Raw genomic sequence first — 25,354 nt, forward strand, 5'->3', positions numbered from 1 at the left:
CGTGGGACCGCAGCAGCCTCCCCTCCCGGGGCATCTTGTTAGGAGAAGCAGCACCCCGGGTGAACGGCATCCCTCCCCCCCCCCACCCCGTTTTATGCAAACACAGCTCCCCAGCACTCGTGTTAGGGAGCTTTCTGCCAGCGCCCTCGCCAAGCACAGCAGAGAGAAGCAATGCCTATGGTATTCTTGTTATACGCGAAGTCTGTTTGTCGGAAAAAAAAAAAAAAAATAAAAAAAAGGTAACTGCTAGCCGCCGTGGCTATCGAACGAGACATCTATATTTATAAACTAACTGCAAAGATGACTCGGTTCATTATTTAAGCAAACTTTTGAAAAACGGGTGTGTTTCCACCACCCTCGACATTTATTCTATGTACTGTCATCAGCAGGTATCGCCTCATCAGCACGGCGCCGTCCGACTTCAGGGGGTGTGGGTGCTTGTGTGGGTGCAGTTTTACTCAAAAATTCTGCCCCCAGTGCCACCATCTCCTTTCGGCAACAGCTTTTCATTGCAGGGATGCACTCAGGGTCTGTTACATTCAAGAGGACTTCCAGTATGTTTAAGCAAAAGCACCAGGAGTGAGGAGTGAAAAAAAAAAAAAAAAAAGACTGGGCAGTCATTTGAATCAGTGAGTGACAGGCTGGGCCAGCTCTCTGTATACATTAATAAATTAGAATTTTAATTGTGTCTCTGACTGCAGGAGCTGCTCCAGTACTTTAATACGTACCAACAATTGGCTATGTTATGGAATCCGCGATGTGGCCTTCACTGTTGACCTCTGCAACACAATTCCCAGTCTGACTACGGAAACTGTTTGGTTTGATCCTTTCAACTTATTTGAATCCTGACAAATAAGCTCACAGCTGAAAGGTCAACACAGTCATATTTCATCCTCTGGAGCTATTCTTAAGACATCTGCACAACAAAGCACTTCTTTTAGTACCTGACACTGGACCTAGCCAGCACAATCTCTCATTAAAAATGTCCCCAGTGGAAGAGTCTATTAAAAGGCATATGGATCAGCTGTGGATTTACCAAATAAAATATTTTTGAAAGCATTAATGTAACACTTTGGATTATGGCGCTCTATGCTGCCAATAAAATGTATATTTGCCCAATGACAAAATGCTTCATACTTTCCAAAAGAATAATAGCTCGGCTATAAAGTGTGAGGTGTTGTCCAGCAGCCTGAGCACGGGGGTGGGAGCCAGGAACTCATGAATCTTAATCCTACCTCTAAACCCAATTCCCTCTGTGGTCCTAAGCAAGTCACTTAACCTGCTTCCCTCAGTTTCCCAGTCCAGAACTGGGATAATGCTACTTACTTATCAGACTTTCCTTCTGGGGATGTTTTGGAGATTAGTATTTGCAAAATGCTTTGAAGATGAAATCACTACACAAAAGCTAGAAGTTGTCTGCGCTGGGCCAAGGGCTGCAGTTAATAGCTATTCCTCGCTCAGGCAAAACTCCCCTTGAAGTCCCCATCAGCTTTATTTGGGTAAGAACTGCAGGATCGGGTCCTCTCACTTTACTGTCAAGGCCTTTAGTGATGTTGGCTTTACCTTCCATATTCTACTACATATTTAAAGAGTCTAGGATCCGTATTTTTGAAGGAAAATAATCTGAAGCACATATAAAAGGCACAAGAAGCAGCAATGCTGTCAGGGAACTCATGGTGATAGTATATCAAACTAAAAAAAAAATTAGAAAGAGCAAAACAGACATGAGTTTGACAACGTGCTATGACAACAAGTGAAAAAAAAAAAAAAAAAAAAAAAAAACCAACCCGGAAAGAATTTGGGGCTACAGAGGCTGAAGCATCAGATATAGAAGAGCGAGATAAGATAAATGTCCCAGCTACAGGGCTTTGTGTGACTGCAGCTGAACTGCTGTATTCAGTAACTTATTATCAAAAATACAGTGACACACTGCAATTGCTAAGAAAGCAATAATAAAAGGAATACCAGCTGCAAACCAGCAAAGTGGTCAAGGGTCTAGAAGTGCCGGTTTATGAAATACATAAAGAACTAGATACATATAATTTGCCAAAACTGGCAAGTACGTGTTAGTATCTCAGATGTTTGAGGAGTGTGAACACGAGGCAAGGCAAGGGACTGACTCAGTATTTATACAAGCAGTATTACTTGGAGCAAGAGGATGGAATTAAAGTGGAAAGTTCCTCAGCATGTGCTTTGTTATGGAAAACCATCTGAAGGAAAATAATAGCGGTCCCACCATCACTTGGGATTTCTAACACTAGAATAGCAAAAAAAAAAAAAAAAAAAAAAAAAAAGGAAAATGTGATACATGACCTAATAGGTCTTTCTTGTCTTTAACTCCTGTGATTTATCCCGCAAGACTAGCAGAATGTACTCCAAAGCCGCATATGTGTGCATACATCTTCTGTTTGGGAGTGCTGTATTGGTTTTAGCTTTCTGAATTCATAACAGCACAAAGCCTGATAATATTTAGATTTTATTTCTGAAGATGTCCATAAATCAGCAGACAATAAAAGGGGAAAAAACCCACCGATGATATGATATCCTAGTATTTCCCAATATCCTTGACACAGCAAATCAACGGTTTGAGTGAACACAGACTACAAACGGAACAGCAATCAAACAGAAATGTTAATGCAAATCTCCTATGCACACTGACACAGTAACAAAAGCTATTACATTTTGTCATGATCCAACCCTACCAGATGCTAATAAAAGTACATGCTCATGCTTTGTAAATATGCCATGGGTGGGATTTTCAAGAGCACCTACCACCGGTCCTCACTCCACTTACATCAGCCACAGCTGCTCTGTGGACTTCACTAGGAGGAAGGTCCCATCCCAACGTTCACAAGTAAGACATATTTACTCAAGTTTTACAAGCCCCAGTCCCTCATGGAGGCGCACAGGCTTCCCTTACCTGAAGGGCTGGCTGTTTGTCATTCCTCTTCGGAGACTTTAATCCACTAACTTGCTGCTGCTGCTGCTGCTGCTGTTGCTGCTGCTGCTGCTGTTGCAGTAGAAGCTGCCGTGCCACCTGGAGAGCCTGCGAGGAAAGAGATTTGAAAATTTGAGTGTACAGCAGACAGGGCGTGGGGAGCTACACGCACTGCACAGGGTCATGGGGTAGCACTCCACTCCCGAAGCACCTCTGCCTGAGAAAAGCAGAGGCTTCCACACAAAAAAAAAACTCAGCACTTCCATGCAATGGGACGATATCCCACTGCTGGATTTCCCACTTTGACTGCAGAGAAAAACAGCAGCAGCTGATGTTCAGGTCCTGGGTGGGAACCTCAAGTAACTGCAGGAATCTCGGTGGTGAGCACTGTACAGTTATTTTTATCCCCTGCCTAGAGTGGCTCACGGCCCTCCTTGCTACCAGGCAGGCTCATGGACTAATGGCTTTCATGCTCCTCTTCTCCAGTGGGTCAGCTCAGGTTTATGGAAGAGGGCAGTTGTACATCACTGTCTGCTCTCCTGAACGCCAGATAAAGTCAGGGAAGCTTCTGGAAGGCTCCGGAGGGAGGAAGAGAGCCAGCAGCAAGTACTGTGCTGAAGGCTGAGGAAGCTACGAGGAGCTGGAGCGAATGCCATGAGAAGCAGGGACAGCATCTCACCCCACCAAAATCACCAAGAGCTCGTGACAGAGCAGCAGTGGGGACATGGATGGGAGGGGGCAGAGCAGTGAAGGGACAGTGCAACCTTACGGGATGGATGGGCAAGGGACACAATCCCAAAAGTGGGAGCAGAGCATCACGTGGTGGGGGATTACTGCAGAATTTTGTGCAGAGGGAGGGGAAAAACGTCCTTGGACACTGGAGCCGGCCACTCTTCAAGGCCGGATTTCTCCATCAGATGAGGGAAAGGAAGCAAGAGGAGATGAAACATGGGGGTAAGAAGGACAAGGAGCTCCCTCCTGGCTCCCCAGCCGGGGGACCACAAGGATGATCCCTGCAAGACAGGCTGTGGCACAGCTGAGGCTCCGCCGGCGAGACCCGAGCCCGCTGCTCCCGGAGGATTCACCAGCACCGGACTCGGGCCTTCTTGGTCTCCTTGGAGACGTTCAGTACATGTGTAGGTGGAAAAGTGGGAAGGCTGAAGACTTCATTAATGTAAAACAAGAAAAATAGTCCCTTTGCAAGATGCCTACACGGAAGGAGGGAAGAAACCTTCCCCACTCCTACTGTGTATGCTCTCTGAATGATTTAATTAATACCTATTTAATTAAAGAGTCAGATACGCTTCGGGTTTCACTTGCTTCTCCAAGTTGCAAAGTGTTTCATCTCAGCGCAGAACCGCTGGGAAAGGTTTGACATCAAGGACTGCAAACTTGGATCCGCCACCCCCGGTAAAAACTTGTTATTTTATGGCCTAGGCCCATCTTTTTACTTTTGAAGGGACATTCAGCAGCCCGGGGGGCTGAAGAACCACCACCGGCCAGCACGCCAGGGCAAGTGGAGAGGAGAGACCTTACACCATGCTCTGGCAACCAGCCCTCCTTTCAAATTTAATAACAAGTCTCCACTGGATCAGAAAAACTCTTTAAGGGTGGATGCGATTTCCAACGGAGCTTGGTGAGATGGAGGTAAAATCAGGTTTTGCATTTCAAGCTGGTGGGAGCTCAGCGCACCTGTAGCATCTCTAAAACCATCCATGTCCCTGCGAGGGGTGCGAGGAGCTGCCGGGCACGGGCACACACCAGGGTGGGCATGAATCTGTGCTCCCACGCACACAGCCACCCCCCGCCATCCGTTCAGCGTCAGGAACCAGGAGACCCTACAGCCTACCAATTCATACAGTGCAACAAAGGAAACCTTTATGCAGAAAGTGCTAAGTATGGTTAAAAAAATGTTATTCTTATTGAATTAGCTTATTTAGCTGTTAAAGCATCTTCAAGGGTGGGCAGAGGCATCAGAAATAAAACCTACAAGACTTAAGGGGATGGGCAACAAATACCTACTTAACAGGGGTGTTGTATGGCTTATTTAATTAATGAATACTTGTAAAGCACTCTGAGTTGCTCAGACAAGAAGCGCTATACAGTACAAGCGCAACATATTATTATATATTATTAAGACTGGCTCTGCAGAAGAATAATTCCAGGTAAATGTGCAATCAAATGATCATTTTAGTTCCCAGTAATTAGATTCAATAGGCCAAAAAAACACAGAAGCCTTTCTTTAATCATACACTAAACAATCAGAACATCCCTAACCTTTCAAGCTACAGCCTTTTTGAATAAAACATCATCAACTTATAGATATTATTCCAAAAAGAACCAGTCACCATATGTGTTGTCTCTTTGAAATACAGTTGCTATAGCAGACCCTGCATGCATTTCATGTGATATGATCATATTCTATCCGTTCTGGCAGCTGAGAGGTTGCACAACTAAAATTGGCTGCCAGAAATTTTTGAAGATTCCCAGAACAAGTAGCCGTGCAAGAAATGCCTGCTTTCTACTCGAGCTGGCCACGAAGCTCCGCGCAGCTCGGTGAAGCGGCCGCTGCCGCCACGAGCCCTCACCACGGCTGACCCCACGCTGATGAAGATCTCTGCCCTCGGGGACAGGCTCGCAGTGGCAAGGCTCTGATGGAGCTCTGTCCTTGCTGCAGTCCCCCTGCACAGCACCCACACCCCCACCCCTGTGCAGGCTCTCCACTCGAGGTGACCCCTACGCCACCCTGCTCCATGCCCAGGTCTCCTGGAGCCCAGACCTGGTGGGACCAGTGATGATGAGAGGGAGGGACCAGCACGCAGGGCAGAGCAAGGAGGGGAAGGAAAGGATTAAAAAGAATGAGAGTAACGAATGAGTTGGCTGGAGGGAGCATCATGGATACAGGGAGCTGGGATGGACAGGAACAGCACAGGGAGAAACACGGAGGGGCAGGCGTGGGCGAGATGGCGGCAAATCGACAGCTCAGGGGATCGCAGCTTAAAATGGCATCTCCCATCTCTCTTGTCTCAAGATTTCGCTCTTCCGTTTATGAATAACTGACAGCAATAAAAGCTAGGCATCAGATGAGCTTGGGTTTAAAATGTGGAAGGTTGTTTATAGCTCAGATCTGGTTCTTTCTGAACATCTGCATCAAGTAGCTACTGTGTCCTTGGTGGTACGGTGAACCCAGGGATCCCAAATCCCTCTGCCTTCCTGCATTTCCCCGCTCAGACTTTCCTCACTCCCAAACCAAGCACCACCCCTGCCATTTCGAAGTCTCATCGAAGATGAGTGTGTAGAAGAAAGGAAGGTGGCTAGCTCAGTCTGGGAAGCACCAGCCCTCTTTCCTCTTATATGCAAAGTATTTCAAGCACATTTGGAATGCCTTCGTGGAATTAATTTGCTGATGCCAGTTCAAGCCCAGTGGGCACCCGCCCTCATTACGCTGGCACATGCCATTTAATCCAAGCCAGCAAGTGCCGCACTTCTACCCCTTTCTCTGGTTCCACGAAGCACCCGCTCCTGCGTGGAGCCCATCGCTGGATGCCAGCGTGGGAGCCCTGCTGAGGCTGCTGATGCTGCACAGTGCTCAAGCGAGGATAGACAGGGAAATTAATTTGAGAGTGAAGTCAGTCCCACAACCTTCATCAGCACGGAGATTCGCAAGCAGGCCTGTACATTAATAAAGCTTCCTGTGGGAGTAGATGTTGCCTTTGATTTGCATGTGAATTCAATGCTAGTGAGAAGTGCCAGACTGTCAGACATGGAGACCAAAGTCTCTTATCTTTCCAAAAGCTTCTGTAGCAGTTTCCCCACATTTCCTTAATCATCTGCCTTGTCCTCAACTTACTGAACAGGCAGTAGAGAGTAAAGCTGGACTCGGTTCAACTCGTGCTACTGCCAAGTCCTGAAACAAGGGTGCCAGGACTGTTTACTGCTAGCCAACAGCTCTGCTAACGTGGCCCTCTCCTCACGAGCAGGTGCTCTGACATCTCCAAGCTCTTTTCACACATTCCTCCCCACTGCCATAGTTACATCCTAAATCTCCACCACGTGCTTGCACTTCTGCAAGTGAACAATTGCTGGGGGCTGCGGTAAACCAGCTCATGTTTGTGCATCCAGGCAACTGTGTGCTCCTTCGCAGGACTGGCAGGTAGAGATGCCAAAAGCCCCCAAAACCACAGAGGTGATTCAGGTATTTGAGCCTGTGATTACCAACAGCCACGTTATGTGCCACATATCTGCACTGCTCAAAGAGCCTGCAAGCCTGGACACGGCTGCTTGGGACAACCAGACCCGGGCGCCAATCCTGGCCTCCAGCAGCTAATCACCCAGCATCGGCAATCCTCCTCCTCTCTGCACCAAAATGCAAATAGGAAATATTCCCACTTACTGAAGGAAGAGCAAGAAAAGCCTCCCCTAGCAAGTGCATCCTCTGAGTGCTATGGTTTTTGGTCACTATCAACAGGGATTTGGAAGGATGACATCAGTAAAAGGCTCACTACCAACCGAGTCATCTTGATTCTGCTCGGTGCTATGCCTAAATGCAAGATACAGTAAACGAACTCCTGAGCTATTTTCTTATCCATTAGGAAATCACCCAGAGATAAGGAGATTTTCTGACGTAAAACAGAGACCAGTAAAAAGGCAACTGAAATGCTGTACTTTAGAGACATTGCACAAATTTGGGGTGATATTTGGGACCCAGCATTAGGTGACACCTAACCCAGGAAAAATTTTAACAGTACATTCACTGTGAGATGAATCAAGCCTGTTTCATTCAAAGATGCCACAGAATAAGTGGGAAGCCCCATCAAAAATCCCTCTCCCTGTGCCTGGGGAAGTGGCAACCATTTAACATTTCCCAACTAGTTAAGCACTGGGGGGGGGGGGGGGGGAAGTACACATTTGAGATGACCAAGACAATTTTATTGCAAGATAGACAGAACGTGACTTGTTTGCCCAGCTGTTGTTTGCCCAGAACATCCAGCACTGTTACCACCCAAATTCCTGTTGTAATCCGACATTTTCACGCAAGCGACTCAATCTTTCAGTTTCATCATCCTCTTTGGGCAAGTTCTGCTCAAAGGGTAAAACCGTAGCCCTGCCTTTGACTTCATGTGGCTAGAAACTCCCGATTTGAGAAGGGGGCTGGGGAAGGGAAATACGCTGGAAAAAGAGGGTAGAACTTTAAAAATAGAAATACTGCTTAAATGCCATATACTTGCTTACAGTGTTAGTACATAAGGAAAACAGTAACAGGATCCAGTCCTATGGAGCCTCTTGCTAACTTGTTCCACGGCTGCAGCCAGTACAACAAGGCAGCGACTCTCCAACTGTTTTTCCATCAGCCTATTTCTATTGAAGAAAAAGAGCTCAAGCTCCTCCCTTCCCATCTGCTCCAACCAATATTAATTTCAATCAGCTATTAATGAAATATGAAGACCTACAGCTATAATGGGCCTGACTCCTAACGCCAGGAGAAGCTTGTTTCCGCACCGGAGGTTTATCAAGCATGGAAAGCCTGATCCAGGGAACAGCGGGATGTATGGAGAGGTATGGATGTTGGAGGGTGGGGAGATGAGCAACAGGCACGAGGATGCAAAAGAAACCGGCGTCCTGTCCGACTGCCAATTCCCAGCGCAGTTGTGCAGTAATCGGCTGCCTCCGAAATGGAGAAGCATGCACACAGAAGTTGCAAGAGGGGCACAAAACAAAATCCCATGTGTTTTTACAGATTCCTAAGGATTTTGGGCCTTTCCAGGTGGACAAAGCTGCCCATCAGGAAAGCAACTTGAGAAAGGAGGAAGGAAGTGTTCCCAGAAATCAGAGATGGTCCCGCAGCCATCTGAAGTGTCCAAGCAGTAAATCTGAAAAGTTACTCGCCAGCCAACATCATCATCTGTCCGTTATTTCAGTTATGGTCATTAAAAAGGAAAACACAACACAACAAGCAGAGAGAGATGAGACAGAAGATTATTTTAAGGGAGAAATCTACCCTTGGAGAAAACACCATGCTACCCCAGTCCCAGACTCCAGAAGCGAGACCGTCTGCGTTGACCTCCGAGCAATAACAGATAGCCAGATCCTTACACAGCTAAGACTGCTGCTAAGCATTCCCCACAGTGTTTTAGGCAAAGTGGGGCTTTGCAGCGTCAGGCATGCAGTTCTCCCACCATGTATTTTTCCCCCCCCGAGTTTCGCAATGGCTTTAGGCACTGCGAGACCGCCCGGTCGGCAGCTAAAGGGGCCTCTCCATGGCCCACCTCTCAGAAGGGTTTCTTGCTTCCATCTAGTCTTGCAAGGCAAGTACCTTTGTTTCTCCCGGGTGGGACGAGGTGGGATTTAGACTCAGCCAGCAATCTCTCTTCTTTCTCAGCTCCCATCTGTCCTCACACCCCGCTCCACTCCACAGCTGCTCCCAGCAGAGCGGCAAGATGCAGCTCACAAGCTCAGAAGCCCGGATGCACCCGAGCTTCAGAGCTGCTTCATGTCTCTCCCACTCCTGCCTCCTCTATCTCCTCTCCTGCGACACCCTCTTCTCCTGGAGCAGCAGATGTAGAGGAGCGGTGGTAGGAGGCAGACACATTGGAGGGGAGCCCTGCTGCAGCTCTCCTCCGACAGGCTGAGGAGCCGCACAACGTGTGGAAACCGGCGAGGAGCGGAGCAGTATGCAAAAAGGAAAAAAAAATAAAAAATAGTGCAAAGCGACAGCAGTGGGTAGTGCTGTTCCTCTGGGAGGAACAGAACAGGGGGAGGTGAGAAGAACCAACTAGAGAGAATAGGAAAGGAACCAAAATGAAGAGGAGGAATAAAATGTAGAAGATGCAAAAAAGAGAAGCAGATGTTCTTGCAGCACTTTTTCCCTCTGACATTCGTACCCAGCTCTTTCATCTTCCTCCAGAACTGGGAAAGGAGCTGCTATGTGCTCCCCCCTTGTTCCCACCATCCTGACCCTACGCACCACACGCCAAACCGAGCCAAAGCCAAGAGCCCCAACACTGCTCCCGGCACCACAGCGGGGAAGCCTGGGGATAATTACAGGCAGGACACGGGGCTCTGCTATGGGACACAGCGAGGACCCAACGTAACCTGGTGAAGCAGCCCTGCCGTCCAGCTTCCTCACCAGCCTCGGATTCAAATCACCCTCATCCCCATTTCAGCCTTTATTTCCTTGGTTCATGAAATCATCCTTCTCCATCTACCCCGTACCCAACTCCACTCCACAGGTGCAGTGAGCAAGATGCTGCGAGCCAGGGGAGATGCTGCCAGTTGCCTGCACCCAGCGCCTCGCTCAGCTGCAGCTCCTCTGCAAGGCTTAGCTCCATCCAAGGGGCTACCAGCCAGCTCGTCAAAGAGGAGCACTTCAGAAACAATCCTTTACTCAAATAAAATGATCAGCTGGCCCTGAAGGCTTTGCTTAGATGCAGCAGACTGATCTAGCCAAGTGACTAATGGGTGATTCCCATGCTGGAAAAAGAGAAGGGACCTGGAGGTCCACATGTACAAACCCAGGCTCACATCCTGTCCCTGATGAGATGGGGGCAGGCTTGGAGCAAGGGAGCTGGCAACGTGCCTCATGCTGAAGCATCTCCTAGAATAGTTCAGTCATAAGGAAAGAAGATGAGTCTTTATTTTTCTTCCAAGCAGGCTTAGTTTCTTTCCTCTGGAATAGATCCTGGCTATGAATTGAAGGAGATCCCCTCCAGACAAAGGCACTGGAAAACAGAAACCCTTTCTTCCAAAACCCCCAGGGTGGAGTTGCCCGTGCCCCAGCGCCGCTACGCTTGGTCCTCGTGGGTGCTGAGGCCACTTCTGCCAGCAGAGGATGAGCAGACTCGATGCTCCAGCCCTGCCACCCCGCAGCCCACCCCATGGCCGGCAAGGTCCCTGCCTGCCATCGCAGCTCTGCGGCAGCGGGGACCCTGCCCCGCGCAGGGGGACAACTGGGATTTGCCTCCAAAACGCCTGAATTCGAAGCCTGTCATTTATTCATGAATTCCAGCAATTTGGAGGGAAAAGCGGCCGAGGTATTTTCTTCAAATACCAGAGACACAAGCAGGATGGAAGGGGGGCAGGTAGCAAGAGGTAGCAGGGTAGGAGGTCAAACTCAGCAAACACCAGAAACCTGTAAACCCTGAACCAGTCGCAACAGTGGCAGCGGCTACAAAAACCCCCTTCTTGAGGCACAAATGAAATCCTCAGGCGGTTACAATGTAAAAACACCTTCTGTCCCTTCTTTTTAAGAGTCACAGTCAAGACTCATCAAAGCCATTTAAAAAGCATCTGGCGAAAAGTTCCCAAACATTAAAAATGGCTCTCTCTTTATTTTGGCATGTCAAGATTCACAGCATGTAGCGGTCTGTACCAGCAAGAAAGAAGGGATGGGCCAACACATCCTGGTAAAATGAGAAAGGATACAAATCTTGGCTCCCCCCGCAAACTGAACCAGAACTGAACTATGTCTCAGTGATGAAAAAAAATCTTATGGGATTTCCAGCTCGTTTCTGTAGGCTCAAGATCAGATTCTGAACTACTGTGTTTATCCAAAAGTGAACCAGACCTTTGAATATTTGGAGGACTATTCACTGCTGAGCCGCGTTTTTCTTGGATGTCAAAAGCACGGGAAGTTCTCATATTTTTTAACAGAGGAGAGAAGAGGGATAAGGTGGGGGGTAGACGGAAGAGTGCCTTTTTGTTGCTACAACATAAATAGTATACTGCATACAGCTGCTTGCGCGCTTCCCTGTGTGGTCAACAAAACACAGAACATATTTTAAGCTTGTTTTCCAAAACACTGTATGACAAACTTGTACTCGGAGGCCCAGGAAATAAAGGCCCTGACTGTGGACGTCTCACCACGCGGCACTGGACGCTCACCGCTGTTGGGAGAAGGAAGGAAGCAAAATGTTGGGACAGCCCAAGACACGTCAAAACTACTGCCGCAAATCACATCTCTGCACTTCAAGCCCATGGCACAACCCGATTTAGAACAGCTTCTAAAAGCCTTAATTTTAAAAGTTTCTGGTAAAGCAAAAATAGGCGAGGTTCAGATGGAGGTGACAAAAATGATTAGAGGCCTCGGCAGATATGAGGGAAGATTGATAAGGGTGGGAGTGTTTAGTTTAGTGAGAAATGAGTAAGAGGGGAGATGGTAAAAGTACACAAATTGTGACTCGGCCTGAGAAGGTACATCTGGTGCTATTTGCCATTTCTTGTAACGCAAGAGAAAGGGGACATTGAATGAAATCAGGAAGCAACAACAACCAAAAAAAAAAATTAAAGCAGATAAAGGGATTTTTTTTTTTTTTTTTCTTTCTTAATACACATCTCATAATTACTCTCTGGAACTTACTGTCACAAGATATCACCAGTGCCAAGAGCATGGGGAGGATGCAAAGAAAGGATTAGACACTTGCACAGATAGTAATGAGAGCATTTACAGCTACCTTTGGAAAGATAACAATATAAATCAGGGTACAAATGTTTATGCTTCAGGGCACAAGCCAACCTTTAATCACTGGAGGCTAAGAGGAAGCTTTCCCCCATGGACAGGTCCTCTGTCTTTCACAGGCTTCTGCCCAAGGACTACAACCAGGGCTGGAGGGACCCCGTGTCCGATGGGATGCAACTGCTCCTGCCCCTCTGCCTTCTCAGGTACCCCCATCCTGCACCCACTGACCCCAAACCCTGGCCTCCAGCCCACCCCGAGCCCCCTCGGGGAACCGTTGGGCACAGGGTGGCTGGCCCCGTCCCCCAGCCCAGCCCCTGCCCATGTCACCTGGCCCCAAGCTGCTCATTTCCTCTTTCTTTGCATCACATTTAAGTTTCAGGTCCTTATTTCGCCAGCCCTTCCCCTCCCCGGTATTTTGCCTGCCATTTTTTCCTCCCTCAAAACTAACCCCACAGCTTCGGTCCTTGCCACCCATTTGGGCTCCCCACCGAGCGCTGACCCCCCCCGGAGCTGGCGGGCAAAGCAGCCACCCCCTCCCGCCCGGACCCACCAGCCATGTGCATACTTGAACGCAACTTCCAAGATGTCAGGCAAATTGTCCTTTTTTTTTTTTTTTTTTTGATCTGGAGCCATTCTGTTAAGCAAACCTACATCCCCGAGGAGGAGGAGGACCCTCCTGCCGACACGGCACCTGCGGGGCAGCGGCAGTCAGGCGCTATTACGGACCGCAGAGCTCATCAACGCGCTGGAACTGACATGCGATTCGGGGAGACAAAGAGAGATTTTGAAAGCAAGTCAGTCTATTAAATTTATACCTACCTGCACAATGTGAAACAAACCACATCTCGGTTTCCTTTCATGTGCATGACAGTCTTAACTTGTTTCTTTTAATCCCATAAAAGCAGCTAAAGCATGCAACATGCTTCCCAGAGATGAGGCAAACCTGTATTTTACTTCCTGACAGTGATTTAGTTTATAATTTTTTTTTTTTTTTTCCAGGCAAGATAATGAGCATTGTCCTAAGCTGGTATGACAAAGGAAATACTACACACTACACACTCGACACCCGGAATTTAAAAAAGAATCACATATATTGACACTGCCTGTAACGGACCAAATACAGCTGCAACCCCTTGCACTGTACAGAGACCAGTATCAGCAGCAAAAAGATCCCAGCAGCACTCTCCAAGGTTTTCTTCAGAAGTCAACACCCTTCTACAAATTCAAAGTGCCTCTCATTTAGTCAGTCGTACCCCAAGCAGGACTGGGGAGAGGACCGGGGATGTGCTGAGGCAGAAATGACTACGTAATAAATCCAGCAAATCCAAAGGGGTGAAGCAGCAATCCATGGAAACATTCCACACAAGAGGGGGTTTTTAAGTGCCTTTAATTCCCAGCTGCAAACCCAATAAGCTGCCAGAAGGCGGAGACCACTGAACACAAGGGGTTAATGGCCTTGCTAAAGAAAATTATACACATAATTTCCTTTTATCATAAAACAATACGTTTATTATTTTCTGTATATCTGTTAAAGGGCACGGCCTTCTGAGTGGAAAACAAAACACAGCTCGGTCACATGTTTATTTGCTTCAGCTACTCCCTTTCCCTTCTGATAAATAATCAAACATGCCATCCAGAAAAAACAAAACCAGTGAGCTGGGAAATTTGATGGTCATCAAATAGACTAAGATACCAAGAAAAGCAGCCCACTGTTCCCACAGTGAGTTTTCTGCCCCACACCTACACTAACATCTGAGTAAATAACTTCAGTCACTCTTTCCATTTTCCCCATGCAATTACTCCTACTGTTAAACAAATTGTCCTTAAGGCAGTTGCAAACACCATTTTTTTTTCTGCAAAGTAGAACAACTTCTGAACATTAAAAAGCCAGACTAGCAATATATTTTAAAAATATGTTTGTTGTACTTGCGGTTTGGCTGAACACACAGCTTGATTTCTTTCTCTCTCGCTTTCTTTTCTAGGAAGATGGGGGTTTACAGTTTAAAATTTTAAAGTGTATTTGGATCTCGGAGAGGCAGGAAAAGCCTCGAGGAGGATGGGTTTTCTCCATAGGGCAGGCAGCATATTTTCCATTTTCTCTTATGCTTCACACTATATGAGCACCATGAATGCTTACTGAAAAAAAAAGTTACCTGCTATTTCAGTGGACTTTTGAGGGGGGAGAAACAGCCGAGAAATATCAAGTCATTTTTTAAGCCACTTGAACAGAGAGGGAAAAATCCAGCATACATGTTGCAACACGGATTACCCAGAGGATCTACGCTATCTTCCAACAACCCCTGAAGACCATTCATACAACAATCATTAATACTGAAAAACTGCAGAGAAAATCCCTCACGTGAGAAGTTAACAACCATTACCCGGCGTGAGCACGCTTTCCCTTTCCTTTTGTAGTACCACAGGTCTAAACAATAGTAATATGAATGAGATAATAGCCATGCTTGTCTCAGCAGCCTGATTTTTATTAGCATGAAATTGGTACAAATATTAGCGAGGCTGGCTCGCAAGCGGTGCAGAAGCCACGGTGCAAACAATTTGCGGAAAACAAAAAGCGACTCGGCGGGCTTGTACCTCTCTCTTTAGCTGCCCAGAACAGCAGCCACGTTTCCTTTTTTTTTTTTTTTTTTGGGGGGGGGGGGGGGGGGGGAGTTGGGTTGTTTTTTTTTTTTTTTTGCCACTTCTGCAAGCGTGAGGAGAAGCCACAGCACCCGGCGGGTAGCGGGGATGGTGACACACGGCTGCTCCCGCTCCGGAGGGACATCGCAAGGCGATGGGTGCCCCTAAAAGAGGACTTAGTCCTCGCCACGATCCTCCGAAGCCATGCCAAAAAAACCCACCCTCATTGCCACCACCACAGTAACCAACCTGAACCGGCTTCTTTTGCTTTAAACCTAAGCAATTCCCCTCTCCTGTGCTGCCAAGCTGCCCGCGCAAGGCAGCGAGTTAAAAGTTCAGCCCTGCCTGCACGCTCCTTTTCTCTGAGCGCTCGCAGAGAAAATGAAGAGTTTAACAGAGTAAGCTCTTACTGTCTGCCTTTAGATTTCCGTCTTCACGCTGGAGATGTGTTTCTGGCTGTTTCTGTGAAGCGGGGGCTGAAGAATGGTAAAAAGATGTTTGAATAAACAGGAAGTGCTGTGCAGCCGGAGCGCAGGCTGGAGGGAGACGGCGCTGGAGCACTGCCCTTCGCCGGCAGCCACCGAGTCTCTGCCTCCACAGTAGCAACCTCTGCTTTTACTAAATGACAAAGAAACCGCAAAGCATTCCTTCCCTAATTCTTCCCTTGCGAAGTGGCGAGGTCGGCTGGAGCTCGCAGGTAATCTCAAAGTTGGGTTTAGCGCGAAAATCTAGCGATTCTACGTTATTGAATTCTCCCTGTCTGTAAGCAGAAACATGCAGAACTAATTACGTCCCCAACTAGACCAAACAGCGGCAAAAAGCACACCTCGCTTCTGCATCTAGGCAAATTCGTATTTGCACAGAAGTTCAGCCAAGCCTGACTTTTCTACCCTCTACAGTGCTGTAACTTGCTCCCTAAAACAGGCTCGCGAGGCTGGCCGGGCTGCAGAGCTATTTTCTCCAACTGCGTGAATTGAAACATAAACAACCGCCCCAAAAATGCAACTTGTCTCGGGCGCGGGACTTGCATCCAGCATCTCCGAAAGCATGCGTTTAGCATTCAGGCAGATGCTTTCCCTTCTTCCTCGTCTCCTTCCCCTCCCTAAAACAAACTACCTATTTAACTCGAGATGACTAACTAACCGTCTCCCCACCCAATTATCAAAGCCCTGTCTTCTGTCATATTGGTGACATGACACAGATATTGTCAAGAAAAAGTAAACTGGGGCTGGCACTCGAAGGCAGCTCGTGAAGAGATGAGCAGTCGAACAGCCATATTCAATAAAAAAGAGGAACAGGATTCCTTTAGAAAATGTATTGCTGTTGTGGCAACGTGCTGCTGCCGCTGAAGGGACTGATTTGTTATTTAGCATGTAGTCTTGGACTGTCTGTCATTCTGGGTGCTAATGCTCTGCTAAAATAACTCATTGGGAGCTGTCAGTGGGATGTTTACATAGGCCCCCAATCTTTTCTTCATACAAGGAAATTTTTTACTGGAATTCATCTTCTTTTGATCTCACATTCAAAGCAACAGCAGCTTGATAGACATGCAAGTCTGAAAGCAAATCCAGACGCTGAAGATAAACCGCCAGAGTATGACAGGCAGGAGCATCTAAAGCTTATAAAAATGAAGAGAACAGCATGTCGTCTGAGTATTACAATAGCAGAAATCAAGAGACATATTAGGTGGAACTGATCAGCCACAAAAACAGTTCAAAAGGCAGATCACAGAAACAGAAGACTAAGCTAGGAAAAAAAAAAAAAAAAAAAATTGGAAAGATCTGCTTTACAGAGGCATCACCTCCTTTCCGAGTACCACAGCATTTCCGCTCTGGCATGTAAACTTCAGGGGAAAAAAAAAAGAGGAGGGCTTGTGCCGTCTCCTACTAACTCAGCAGTTCTTACCTTCAACTCCCCAATTAATTTGGCAAGTGTACGTTTCAATTACATGTTATTCGAAGTGAAATAAAAACAGGACGCCATAGCACTCGCATCTAGCCCAGCCCCCCAAAACACCACAGGGATGGGGAATCTGCGCCTCGTCGTTAGGACAGAGGGGAATTGCATCCCCCCTCAGGTGCAGGACCCCCTGCCACCATTTTAGCATGTACATCTTTCAAAGGGCTGGGTCTTGGGATGCTCTCGAGCTCTGCCTCTCCTACCGGCGCAGAAATCTTAGTTCAGAAGATAATTTTATTTAAATTGAATTACGTGTGCCGTGGAGTCCACAGCTACGTACTGAAGATGACACTTGCCGGGAAACAATTGCTGAAACTTTCTCTAGAAACCCATACATTTTTAATTTTTCTTCCCCAAATAAGCTTTTTATTCTAATTGAAGTCAGCAAATATAATGAAAAAGTAATTCTCAAACAATTTTGTACTTAGAGCTGTTTGTTAACAAACACTGAATGAGCAGCAGTGGTAGGTTAAAGGGCAGCAGGATTCCACATTATAATTTAGCCTGCGGTTATTTCTGATTAAGAACACCCTCCGGGACAGCAAAGCAAGATCTTCTTTTGCAGCAGGCATAGCTTTTAAAATTAGCCTCTTCTCCATAATAAAACCAACAGGAAAACTGTGGATTTAAAAATGTATTAACCAATTTGAAGTGGGTACAATCAGTTTGTGTCTCGCTTTCTGCAAAACACCATTCCCTGCCTTAGTCAAGTTACAAATGTAAAAATGCTTCCTAGATTCTGAAACTGTTGTAAGAAAGTCACCTTCTGTCATGCTTATGTAGCTATCTAATGTGCTAAAGGCTGATTATTTATCTTTAAACTGTACTAGTTTAATCTTTTAAGGTCACCACTAATCTGCTCCAACCTTTTAAAAAATAGCAGCTTTCAAGACTTATTGCTGGAATCACTAAACTCAGCGTTGAATGTCACTGTAACGGATACATTAGCCAGAATGTGCACAGTTTTACAATGTAAACACCAAATATAAATCCCCACCTAAATGAGAAGAAAAATATGATCTCCATGCCAGGAGAAATGTCAGTAAATAAGACCAACACCGTATCATTTCACACAAATATCGTTCCAAATCATGTTGCTATTTCTCTCTCCTCCCCCTTCCTTCCCAGTGCAAAACAGGCAAAACTTGGGTATAATTTAAAGGATCATTAAGTGCTTTTTCTTTATCTTTTCCCTTTCGCAGCAGCAACTTTGCATGCCCACTGCAAAGCCTCACAACCGCATTTGGAAGTCGCTGTAAGTCCGAAACCCCCCTCGCAGGTTATTTGTGTGCGTGTGCTGCACAGTGGCCCTCCTATAGTCTTTTTTTCTCTTCCCTTAGACTTCTTCTGGACTTGAATGTCACAGTAGACCTTGAATGTGAAATGGCTTCAAGCTAATTGCTTTAATTGCTTGAAGATGTGCAGGCAGGTGAAACCCGATCCCCTTGGCCATTGTAGAGACCAGGAACAACACAGGAATGTTTACACAGTGGTTTGAGTTTAATAGACAGTAGAGCTGAGTTTCAGACAGCTAGCAAAAACACAGCTAATAGGTGACCTCTTAATGTAGTCCTCCTTTTTAAAAACAAAATACAATTTCATTTTATACAAGGCAATGTCCCTAAATGCCAAGGTTATCTGCTTGACTTTTTGAGTGAGCATGCACTGCGTCGCACCTGACATTTATACCAGAAACTCTATCCTGAATGCATTTCCCTCTACCTTAAAACAAAAAGCACTTTATGTGTCAGTCACCTTACAAACAGATTAGAGCTGGATGGGGTTTCCTAGTAAAGTGCAGTCATTTTAATTTAAAATTGAGTGTTTTTCACCACTGTCATACTCCTTTTGCCCTGAAAACACATGGCAGGGGACATAACATGAAACACTGCATCCCTGCATCCCCTCACCTGGGCACTCCCACCCTCCCAGTGGGGACCAGCACAGGCCCTCGGTGGGGTCTTCTGGAATGGCAAAGTATGACTTTTAATGACTTTTATTGCTTTTCCACAGCTTCCAGTACATTTGCTACGCACTGTAAAGATACAGAGTGGCTGTGATGCGCTTTTTCAAAGGCGCAGCTTGGTTTCATGCACAGCACAAATTCGGCATCTCTTCCTCAGGCAAAACTCCTCCTGACCGAGAATTTCAGCATTTGGGGTCACTGAGAAGGAGGCTTGCTTTCCAAGAACCATGAGGTAAATAAAGCACACTTGAAACCGGCCAAGGACTGGTGCGCAGGTATAGTACAAGAGTAGAAAACAAAGCAGAAAGAGCAATTTTGGCCGTAGTGGTAGCATAAAGTTATTTACTGTAGGTCCAGTCCATGAAACAAACACTGAAAACGGATAATACCTAACAGTCACTTTCCTGGCACAGATACTTTGAGTTTTGTTGCCAATCTTAAAAAACGGTTAAAATCACCTGCATTGGGTGAATATTAGCTGGGAAATGACATGTATTACCTCCCAGACAAATAGGAATAAATAAACCAGCATTTAGGTAGGAAGGAAAAAGGGAAGGCACTCTGCAGAACAAGACTGGAAAAAGCACAAATGCACAGAGGCAGAGGAAGGGAGGCCGAGCTAGCGTCTATTCAGTAACAACAAGAAAGAAACACAACCCCACAGCCCTGCAAGTAAAGGGCATTTACAGTCTCATCTTTGCAATTCTGCTCAGAAAGTTTCAAATTCTCTAGTAGCTTATGCTGAAACCACCACCCCCCTGGGCAGAAGCAAACAGAAGCAGGAGGAAGGCTGCTCCAGCCACTTCTGGATGCAACCGTGGTTCGCAGGAAGACAATAGAGGCTGGTTGCTGTGCTCTACCTTGCCTGTTATTCCCAATCCTCCGAAGCAAATGAGTAACTGATCTTAAATAATACAGAACAAAGGGAACAATAGGAGCTAGAAAGCAAGCCGGGATACTTGGGAGCATGCCTCGTTCTGTTGAGAGACAATCTCACCGGCACGCACGCACGCAGTGAGTTTTGTCCCATGTCCCCCCCCACAACCAAAAAGCTCAAATTCCAGCAACCGCAGGGGTTTAAGAGGGTTTTTTGGGGTACCCCCTTAAAAGACGGGGGGGGGAAGTCCAAAATAGATTAAAAAAAAAACAAAAAAACAAACAAAAAAAAAAAAAAAAAAACAAAAAAACCCAAAACAACCCTACCAGTGTCAATTTAAAGATTTAGTATAAACTAGTTCAAGCCTGTGGGAGGAACGCTAAGTGGAAAAAGTAAACATGGTCCCCCCAAGTAGTTCCCCTGGAAGCCGGGGCGCAGCCAGTGCCTGGTACCGCCGGCTGCCCCGCGCCTGGGGAGGTCAGCCCAGCTATGCTAAACTGACAGGTTCAGTTTACAGCAGGCCAGCACTTTGTTTGGATATACTGGCCTTGCTCACCGCCAGCTTAACAACAGATGGCTAGAAAACTTTCATTATGTTGCAGAGGGCTGAACTGCAAACAATCGGGGAAAACTGTGAAAAGTTTAACTCTCTGCAAGCCGAGCGAGGAAGAGCTCGCCTCGCCAGGCAGCCTCCCGCTCCCCCCCCGGGCATGTACGCCTTTAAATTAATTAAAGTGGGATGGGGTGATTAATCATACCTGGGTACGGTCCTGGGGATGCTTGAAAAAAAAGAATTTGCGATTTGACAAGGTCATTTCAATAAAAGTAGCATTCCAGAAGAAAATGGACTTTGACGGATTGCAAAGCTGATTTTAAACCTTCCTCAAGCCTGTGGCTTCAGGAAAGTTATAGAAAGTTTCCGCAGTAATCCCCCAATTGGGGTTTATCGAGAGCTTTCTGAAGAGCGTTCTTCCACCTCCAGAAACAGAGCCTCTGTCCCTCCAATTCCCACTTCAAACTTTCGCACTTGACAGCAAGAGACTGCCAAATAATCTAACACGCAGACCTGAATATGATTTATCCAAATCTGTGTATAATTTAAATATTCATTAAATTGATTCGATTCATATGCACCCTAATATCTTTTAACGCTCTAAGGCAGGTTATAAGTGCACCTTCCGAGGTTTAATTCAATTGACAATCTTACATACATCTCATCACTGGAAACGTATTATTTTATATTATTCAAGAAATGAATGAATCTGTTTTCCACAAATGTATTTTAAAAGCGAGTCTTTCCTGTTATTGAAAGAAAATTGTGTTTATTACTCCTTTAGCATAGTGTAAACTCATAAACGTCAACAGAGAGTACAAGGAAAACTGTCAACTAAATATTGTTTCCTTCATGAGCTGCTCTTCCAAGTCAATTACGCCTTTCAACTTCTGGGGCATTGTATGATAAACTGGCAGTAAAAATCATTCACATTAATATACCATGGTGCCTTGCCTGCAAAAGGTAATTAAAGAAGTAAATGACTCATAAGAATAGACATATTAGCTGCAAAATGAAAGGCAACTGAGCTGCCACATGAAAATATGTACCATTAAGATACTGCATTTTCATATTCCTGTAATCAGCTTCAGTAGACTAATGCTTATTTAATCCAGTTCTCTGCTAAGTCCATCAACAACTGTTTTTTGCTGTTTTCTCCTTGACTGAACATTATGTGTGCAGGTTTGGAATAAATACTGCAATAAGATTTTTGCATAGTCAATTGAAGAACAGGTTTTTTATCTTTTAAAAACTATTTTTCTTTCCCACTGAGAGGAATACAGCAGAGAAGGATATCAAGAAAACCCCCTTTTTCTGGGGTTCTTTCAGTGATGATACGCTTTGAGTGAAATATATACCCCATTCCAGCGTGCACCATTTTGATTCGTGAAACTATTAGCAGGAAAAACAAGCCTAATGACTCCATCTTCCAACTTCCCTGTTCTTCACGTAGGAAACGCTTTGCCTTGTTAATGCGGGTTTTCATCAGGGTTGGAAAAATGAGACAGATTTTCACAAACCTTTGAGGCAAGGTGGGGCGAGGGGAGGAGTGGGCACCGCTGGGTTTGTGGGGGAGATGGAGATGCAGGCTGGGGAGCCCGAGGGGCATCGCCCTCGAACGCTGCGCATCCCAAGGACCTGCCCTCCCCAGCCCTGACTTTTGGAAAGCTTCAGATGACCCAAACTCCAAACGCACACAGGCACCACCCTGGCAGCAGGACCACCAAGCTCAGCGCTGACAGGCTCCTGATTTTTGGGAAGAGCCTTCGCTGGGAGCTCGCCCTGCCTCGGAGCAACGTGTGGTGCGCATCGCCGGCCACCCCGCCTGCTCTGTGGTCACCACATAAATACAAGCCTTTCGGTAAAGGGTGTTGGGTTTAACTTCCCAAGCTGTGTCCTCCTTCTCCCATGGGGATGGATGGCAGGGAGATGCTAAAATTCAGAGGACAAAGTACCCTTGTCTCCAACCTCCAACATAACACCCTGCAAAATACTCAAACATTTGTAACTCATCCTGTTTGCGAGCAGTAATTAAAATATTCTTTTAATCACAATAATAGCTCTGTAAGGCCAAGATCCAAACTGCTTTTGAGTGAAGAGCTACCACAATTATTTCATTTTCTAAAGTATGGGGTGGAGTTAACTCCAGTATCTCAGCTATCACTATGGTGCGACTGTTGACAAATGCTGACTTTTCCAAATGGCAGATGCTGTGTATGTACCATCCACCCTTTATTTATTGTGCCCGACAGAGGTTTATCCTTGCAAAAAGAGATCTTTCAATAAAAACCTGAGCACAGTGCTTTGGAACCTGCATTATATGTTGATTATTTATCACTATCAGTACGAAATAGTACAAGACTTAAAATGTAGGATCAATCATTATTTAAACTGTATTATTGCTTCTCCATTTGAGCAGACATCACTTTGTACCCACAATTAATGAGCTCTAGTCCTTTTTCTAATTAAGGAACAAAGGTTCTTGTGTGCAGAGTATAGAGTGACACTGTCTAGAGAACACACATTTAAATAGAAGAGAATCCTTCTAATTACCTTAAAATAGGATTTTTCATATCCAGGAACATAATAGGCTCAAGAAATTAGAGCATTTCCAACAGCATTTACAAATAAGTCATTACAAAACACTGTTAAAAGGTAATAATGCATCCCTAAAAATAACAGGACTTTATGGAGACTAGTGCCTAACACTTCCATATTTATGTAATTAACCTTTGAGCATTGATACAGGGAAAAGGCAATACAGAAATTATTTTATATGTGTGTATACATAGAAACAAATCTGAAGGAAAAAAAAAAAAAAAAAAGAAAAAGAGGAGTCAGCTATTAGAGCATAAAATACTTTAGGCTCGTGCAGATTAGGATCCAAACACGTAATTAAGAAAGTCAGAAAGGTAACCTCGCTTTATCCAGTAATTAGGGCTGTTAGAAATAGGATACCGTCTCTTAAAAGTGTTACAAATATACCGCACTACTAAATAACCTGCACTGCTGGGAAAGTATACTTGCTATCAAGGGCAAAGCTGCTATACACTGAGGTAACAGTAAATGACAGACTGTTGTTCAAGTCCATTAGCTGCTATGTGATAGGAGCACATTCACTAGCACACGACCTGTGAAAAATCTTAGATCTCTTTAAATCTTTGAATTGGATTGCTGCATTAATTCTTAAGAACTGCAATCCTTCAACCAAGTCAAATTACCCTCATTAACAGGGGAAAAACTGCCTCTGCAATAAGTTAAAAAAAAAAAGATATTTATTACCTATAATCACTTTCACGTACTTCACCTGGAAGTGTGACAAACTGGGACAACAACTTCGGGGGCTGGCACCAGTTCAGCGGCTGGTGGGGACGGGACGGAGGGGACGCGCGCGCCGTGCACGCGTAGCCGGCTGTGCATGTGCGTGCCTGCTCCTGCGCCGACATTTAGCGTAAATAAATGTGCTTCTTGGGGGAAAAACCTCAATGAATGTTCTAAGAAAAGAAAAATCACTAAGAATAAGCACAGGCACTGAAGCGATCTGTGTGTGTGCCACTGAAATAACCGCAAAAGAGGAGGGGAAATTCTTCAGTTATTCAGGGCTTGATTAGAACACTACTTCATAATTAGGCATGTTACAAGTATTGTCATCAACCAGAAAATTCATGTGCTAACTAAAAGGTCTCAGAAGCTGGCTCAAGCCTCCTATTCATTAACAACATCTGCTATTAATGTTTAACCCTCATAAACATGCACAAAACGTTCAGCATTCGACAAAGATTAAAAATAAATATTTTGTTGTTCTATTTTATCTGTGTGGTGATCTGCGCAGTTTTGTGAATATCAAGAACCGCTAAAATGGCCATAGAGATAACAGACAAATATTTGGTCTTTGTTGGAAAGAAGATATTTCTTTCTCCAGTCACTGCTTCTCTGCACTTCAGATGTTATAGCTTTCGAGCCAGGCCAGTGCGGCACAATAAACAGCAACGCAGACATACACATATACATACACCTATATGACGGTATGAATCATTTATTTTAAAGGTGAAACTCCCTGGAACAATTTTCAGGCTGAGTGTTTCAAAGGACCCGCTGTTTAAATTTTTTCTAATTTAAAAATGAGCGTTCCCGGGACGAAAGATTCACTGCGAAACGGGGAGCTGAGGAAGTCCAGGATCCAGAAATGAGAAACAGAGCGTTTCATCTTCATTTTACTGCTGCGAGTCCAGATGAGAGCCCTGCTCTCAGATCCTAATGGGCAGATCTTTGGGAGAGTCTTTGGAAAGACTCGTTTCCACCACCGTGGTTTTAATGTAAGCGTAGCAATCTGCTTGTGCAGGGCTCATTTACAGCGCGGAGACGGAGCTAAGTGGTGAGCTAACGCGACCCCCTAATGACTCCTGGAAGCGCATCAGGACATCCCCCCGGCCCCGGGCCCTCTGCCCGCGGCGGGGCGTGGGCACACAGGTCCCTGCCCGTCCCCACTTCGGGTGGCAGGGGCAGCCCTGGGCCCCGGAGCAGCTCCCACAGCTCCTCGCCTTCCCCTCCTGCCCGCACACCCTCGCGCCCACCCGGCCCCCCGGCTCTCCGCAGAGCCCGTGGCACCAGCGTCAGGCGGGCAAGGAGCCAGCGTGTACTCACCTGACCGCAATGTTTTTCATTTGCGGCAACGCCAAAAGACAAACCGAGCCACAAAAGTAATGAAAAATACAGCTCTTTTTGTCTTCAAACATGACATTCATGGCGGATTCACTGTCTGCATGTTGCAGCACGCTCTATTCTTAGCACCGTGCCTTTTAAAGTTAGGCCCATTATTTTCTACGGTGTATCAAGATCAGTATGTATAACATATGCCATATTGTTGACACTTCCCTGGATGTACTGCATGCCATATGCCTAAAGCACTAAAAGGGGTGATGAACAGAGTGGCAATACTGAAAGGAGAACAAGATACACTGAGCATGTTG

General features: G+C 45.9%; 1 protein-coding gene across 10 annotated transcripts in view; it reads right to left on the reverse strand.

The window, feature by feature from the left end:
- FOXP1 (forkhead box P1) overlaps positions 1-25,354 on the reverse strand; it is a 390,943-nt gene that overhangs the window by 111,600 nt on the left and 253,989 nt on the right. For 9 of the 10 annotated variants that reach the window (XM_042799335.1, XM_042799341.1, XM_042799336.1 and 6 more), the window contains one exon: positions 2,921-3,046. In XM_042799335.1, the coding sequence (XP_042655269.1) occupies positions 2,921-3,046 (126 nt within the window). Of the gene's footprint in view, positions 1-2,920; positions 3,047-15,439; positions 15,797-25,354 lie in introns of those variants that run through there. The other variant, XM_032985754.2, reaches the window with a different exon arrangement.

This window comes from Tyto alba, unplaced genomic scaffold (assembly GCF_018691265.1).
Source record: "Tyto alba isolate M040663 unplaced genomic scaffold, T.alba_DEE_v4.0 Super-Scaffold_3, whole genome shotgun sequence".
NCBI lineage: Eukaryota > Metazoa > Chordata > Aves > Strigiformes > Tytonidae > Tyto > Tyto alba.